At 40.9% G+C, this 6,000-nt stretch overlaps 1 protein-coding gene across 1 annotated transcript; it reads right to left on the reverse strand.

Moving 5' to 3' along the window:
- Positions 1 to 2,292: 2,292 nt before the first annotated feature.
- On the reverse strand, positions 2,293 to 3,202 carry LOC311058537 (uncharacterized protein; the record flags this gene model as incomplete). The annotated part of the gene is made up of 4 exons (XM_084076000.1): positions 3,165 to 3,202; positions 2,864 to 2,990; positions 2,692 to 2,756; positions 2,293 to 2,386 (listed from the first exon to the last, which is right to left on the reverse strand). The coding sequence occupies exons 1-4, from the start codon at positions 3,182 to 3,184 to the stop codon at positions 2,293 to 2,295; spliced, it is 306 nt and encodes a 101-aa protein (XP_083932126.1). The 5' UTR covers positions 3,185 to 3,202.
- Positions 3,203 to 6,000: the final 2,798 nt, after the last annotated feature.

Genomic DNA, 6,000 nt, shown 5'->3' on the forward strand with positions numbered 1-6,000 from the left:
CACAAATATTCCATATGATTGTGGAATATTTGTGGACTGGAACTAGACCCCCTGAAAGGGAATCTAGTTCATAGGACTACAATGGAAACAAGTCCCCAGGACTTGTGTTATCCTTTTAGCCTTAACGTACCTCATGACGTTTACCTTTCTGACTAATTAAGTATTCAAACAAAGACCAGATCAAGCCAGCTTTGAATTATTTTTGACAGAACAGAAGCGGGACAGACACTTAACTCCCACAATGTTGTTCCGTGCAGTCTACTTCAAGACTGAATACAAAAGGTCATACAGAAGGACACACACACACACACACACACACACACACACACACACACACACACACACACACACACACACACACACACACACACACACACACACACACACACACACACACACACACACAGCAGTCACTAGGGCTGATTAAGCTTGATCCAGAACAGAACAGTTAACTTCTCTTTTCTTTTTTTTTTTACACGTCACTAGTCGAATGAAAATAAAATAATAATAAAACATAATAGCACAGCCTACTTTGCAGGGACACCTTTTTGCTTGGGCCGGTTCCACAACAACTGAAAAATATTAAACAAGTGCTGTACTGAATAGCCAGTGAGCTACCAGGGTACGGTCCAACCAGAGCTACTTCGTTGAACAGAACACAAGTTCAAATTACACAATACTGTACAATACTGTGACACTAAGATCCCCCACAATGGACAGTGAAAGTTCAAGTTAAATCAGTCCTGAGTGCCTGCTGTGTGTCCTCCGCCTCCCCTTCTCGCTCAAGCATGCTTGAGGTGGTCTGCGGCTTGCTGCCTTATGAGGTCCTCTGTGGCTTCTGGGTCGAATTTCATGACTGCATCTGATTAGTAGAAAAAGACAATAAAAAATGTGCAACGGCAACATGCTGTCCTAGTCCCTATCTGACATAATACACAGATCGATTGAACTCCTACCATCTGGTAGGAGGTTCAAGAGCTCAGGGGGAAGCACCAGCAGGTCATCCAACAGTTGCCCCAAACCATCAGAACCCTGAACCCATGCTCGCCATCAGTGTTGGGAAGTAACTAAAGTAATATGTAACTTAAAGTAATATTATTACCTTTTCCCAGTAACTAGTAACGTAACTAATTACTTTCACGTTTTGAGTAATAATATTACCTTTACTTTTTTTCAAAAAGTAACTTATTACTTTTTTTTCACGAGCCTCGGTGGTACTCTATTTTTATTTAGAAGAAAACACGGACTGGATCTGCGGATCCGGATCCAGTTCTTCAAATAGTAAAATCAACAGGAAGTTGACATTTTTATATAAAAAAAAAATCAGTAGTGGGTTTGGTGATGTTCTATATGCTCTGAATCAGCTTTGTTTGTGTTTGTTTATGTGCTAAAAGAGTGACTTTGAGAGCTGTTTCACCGTACGATGTAAGTCAATGAGGAGCATATTTTGAATTATCAATTTCTAATCAATGGAGCAATTATTTTTGATTTGTTGTCCACCTTTGGAGTTACACCATGGCAAGGTAAATACACAACCCAAACCTCTACCAAAGTGGTCTTGCCCTTTAAATACATTTAAAATACTTGTTTCCATTGAGGTCCTTAGTATTCAATTCATAGTCGTCAAATGGTTTTCATTTAAACCATGTTGAAAATACAAAGTCTGACTTTTGGGGAGAAAGGATGCAATTACTGGGGGCGAGAAAAAAAAGTAACTAAAGTAATAAGTAACTAAGTACTTTTGGCAGGGAGTAATAAGTAAAGTAACTACATTACTTTTTAAACAAGTAATATGTAATAAGTAATATATTACTATGTTTTAGTAACTATCCCAACACTGCTCGCCATATATTGCCCCCAAAACCAACATCTTGAAAGATGGATTGCACTTTGAATGCATCAGCACTTTTTACCAATGTTGTCTGCTCTTTACTTTTAAATGTTTGCCTCTTTTTAATGTGCACCATGAGTTGTGGAGAATGGTATTTTGCTCCCCTGTATGCCTAGTGTGTATTGTGGAAGTGACAATAAAACTGATTGTGAGTCTCCATATTGACATGCAAAAATGCTTGTACATCCACAACTAGTTTAATACAAAGCCATCTCCCTTCTACACCTAACCACCACAGTTATTTAAAATGTTATGATAGCAACGGTAACGGTAGACAGTTGGCATTGTATTTTATTATGTCAACAGGGAAGGACATGTTTTACCCAATTAAATTTAGGGATTGGCGGGTGCCACTTGTCTGTCCTTGGTCAACATGAAATATGGGCTTACCTTGTATTGCTCTAAAAGGTCCTCTTAGTCTTCTCCAAAGCAGTCTTCTCTTTTTTCCCCTTCCCCTTCATGTTCAACTGTGCCATCAGGCTGTTACTGAAGAGCCTGATGAAAAAGAAAGAAAAAGAAAAACAAATTACATTTATGTTAATAATGTAGTAGGACTAGGATTTATTGTAAAACATGGTATAAACCGTTTATACTACTAATTGTAACTTAATGTTCAACCATTATGTCATTGACATGACATAACAGAGGGTTCAGGTGTTAAGCAAAAAAAAAAGGCAAATTAATATAAACATGCAGTCAGGCCCTCATCTAGAAGAATTAACCAAATAAGTGTTCATTGAAAACCATAGCGCACCCAAACATCACACAGGGGTTAATTTATAGTGCATGTTGAAACATACCGGTCAATAACTTTGTGGACACAGTCCTTAATGTCCTTCCCTCCATTACGGGAAAGTTGCAGCACCTGTTGGAAGTCCATGAAAACTTTCACTGACATACCCCAGAAGAACATACAAAGTGTGAAAGTGCATCTTATGCTGTTCATTACTTCCAGACTTTTGTAAAGCCTACCAGGGTATTAAAAGCTTGGACATCACTGAGGAGTTGCTCCTCTCTCTGGAGACTGGCCGCTGAAGAGGCAGGTTCTTTAATGTTTATTAATATGGTTAGGACTTCCACCCTACAATAATACAAAACACTGCTACAATTGAAGAGCAGTTTTTGTGTCCCGATAGGAGAGGAGACAAGGACAGAGAGAACAGTAAAGGAAGAAAGGAGAGAAAGGGCAGAAGAGAGAAGGGTTGCAAATTAAAAGTGTCCCCCAGTTTTCTTGGCCAGTGTCCTGTCTTCATTGAAATTGCTCAGAACTTACCTTGTGTTGGCAATGCCCATGTTGGCCTCTCAGTCACTGCATAGCACCTGTAACAAGAACAAAAAGTATGTCTTAGAAATTACAAAGCGATATTTTTAGCATTACAACTTTCCAAGACAGATGACTATAAATCGTACCCAGGAGAAATAATACATCTGTCATATTGTAACAATTAGGGGTGCACAATACTACATGCTGAATTATAAAGGTCTTCATTACTTGGGGCCTTTGGACAACTCACCATGCCTGACGGTGTCCCTGAATCTGTCATGTCTGGACCTGACGTTTCCCTCGACCCATCACTGCGGTGTGACCGGTCATCCTGTCTGGACCTGACAGAGTGCCTCGAGCCACTGCTGTTGCTGTACCTGGAGTCGTGGCTGGTCCTGGACCTGATGCTGTGCCGGTATCTGACACTGTGTCTGAAGCCATCACCGTGCCTGGACCTGATGCTGGATCTATCACTGGACCTAGAACATTTGTGGCCATTTCATTTTTGGACATACCACTACAATACCATGTTATACTGAAAGAGACTCACCCCTACTGGTTGGTCTTAGATGTTGACAATCACACATGTCCTCTGCTGACAGGTGGCCTAGACCAAGCTGTAGGAAATCACTAGGTCAGCGATAAGGGCTGGAGACAAACCAGTACAAGTCAGTCGCTACTGATGCTGTGCCCTAAACTTACCTGGAGCGATAGCCATGCCTTGGAGGACCTCTAGCTGCTTTTTGGTTTGCTTGTTGAGCTCTTGAAGAACACACATGTTCTTAGATTTAACATGGCTGGTTAGTAAGTAAAAAGGTGACCTTTTAAAATGTGACGAATACTCACTGGGTGTGGAGGACGTTTCTCTGCTCCGAGGTGCTAGGCTTGCATGTCCAGAGGCTGGAAAAGACAAAAAATATGCATAGATTTCATTTGTAAACAAAAAGGTAAATGTTTAAATGTGATGCATACTCACTGTGTGTAGACATTTCCCTGCACCGCGATCCCTCAGCACGCTCCACCGGGCGAGGCAAGTCTGAAACGCGTGATTGAGCCTGTAACTACTTACTCACTGCTGGTGAATTAGGTATGGTAATGCTTTTTTTTAGTATACACAACATGTAACACCTTGTACTGAATTACTTTAAATTTGTTGGTGCAATGGAGAAAGGGTCGTAGACATTTCTCTGCTCCAAGGTGCAGAGAAAGGTGCGCCAAAAAATGTGCGCGTTTGGGTGGGTTTTGGCACTTTTTTTCCTTTACTTTGTTTCGGTTTTAGGGTTAGGGTTACGTTATTTAATTCTCGTTCTCATAAATAAAAAAATAAAAAATAAAATAAATAAAAAAAAATCCCTTCCCATCACCAGGGGGGCTGCAGCCCCTGTAGCCCCCCCCCCTTCCCGCGCCACTGGGTAGGGGCTAGTAGAACTGTAGCGTAGTCCGGATTCACAAGATTGTGACCTAACGAAAGATGTGACTCCAGAGGGCACTGTTTTGCCACTTCTGGGACATCCATGAATGTAGCACTAAGGTGAAAAGATGGGAGGTTAGGTTACGTATAAATAAAAGTTGTTTGATAAAAAAGGCCTTTTGAAATCAAGGGCAGTAATTTCCTTTAGCGTCAGATTGACGCTAGAGGAAATTACTGCCCTTGATTTCAAAATGAAAAAAAAAAAAAAAAAGGAATGAATTGTTGTAAACAATTTGACCAGAATAAGTTTATAGAATTTAATACAGTATCACAATCATTTGAACTGCTTTATCCATTTATATGTTGTTTATTAAAAAATAGTAGATCTACTAGCTTGTGACTCGCTGTGTACATTCTGCTAAAAAAAATCTTCTCTTCTGGGGCTCCCTGGCACAACACATTTTCAGATGGGGGTCCGCGGCCAAATACATCAATTCGGGGGTCCTTGACTAGAGGAAAAAGGAGGGGGTCCGTGGGCCCCGGTCAACAAAGTATATCAGGTTTACTAGGGTCTTTCGGCTAATTCGGCTAAAGCAGTCCATCTGTTTCAATCTGCTTCTGTTCTCTGCGTCTTCCTTCCTCTGCACATGCACTGGACCTGAAGCCAGTGTAGGCAGCAGTGGTGGAAGAAGTACTCAGTTATTTTACTTAAGTAAAAGTAGCAATACCACAATATAAAATACTCTGTTACAATTACAAGGCCTGTGTTCAACACCACCAAGGCCTTAAAAACAAGGCTTCAAACATACCAAAACAAACTAGTAAGGCTACTTCTTGGCCTCAAACACTGAACCCATCTAACCCCTGCTCACTTTGCTAGGATTGGATGGCTTAGGGTTGAGGACAGAGTACAGCAACTTACAATGGGCCTGGTCTACAAGATACGCAACAACATTGGGATCCCCTGTATTTGTCGAAATACTTCCAAAACGTAAATGAAGTCCATGATCATAACACCAGAGAGTCAGCTCCACGGATCATGTTCAACCCAGATTTGGCTCAATAAAGGGAATGAACTCGTTCTCATGCTATTCAACAAAAAATGTGGACTGCCCTACCAAAAAGAGTAAAGGAGTGTAAAACCCTACTCACTTTCAAAACTGCCCTAAAGAAACACCTTCAGGAGGCTGCAATTCTAAAATGGTCCCTGTCAAAGTCTTAACCTAAACCTTGAAATTGAAGAGGTTGAGAATCACTGAGCTATAACTGCTACACTCTTTCAGAGTCAGGCTGGCGTTTGAGAGTAAGTGAATGGCCATCCTTGAAACCTTGCCCAAAAATAGTCATACATATTTATGTTATAGATGCAGGGTTTTCAACTGGTGGTCCGTGAAGGTATCTGCATGTGGTCCCTGACCAAGCGTTCAGTAAAAT

The sequence above is a fragment of the Gymnoscopelus microlampas genome, assembly GCF_963454915.1.
Source record: "Gymnoscopelus microlampas genome assembly, chromosome: 13".
NCBI classification, from domain to species: Eukaryota; Metazoa; Chordata; class Actinopteri; order Myctophiformes; family Myctophidae; genus Gymnoscopelus; species Gymnoscopelus microlampas.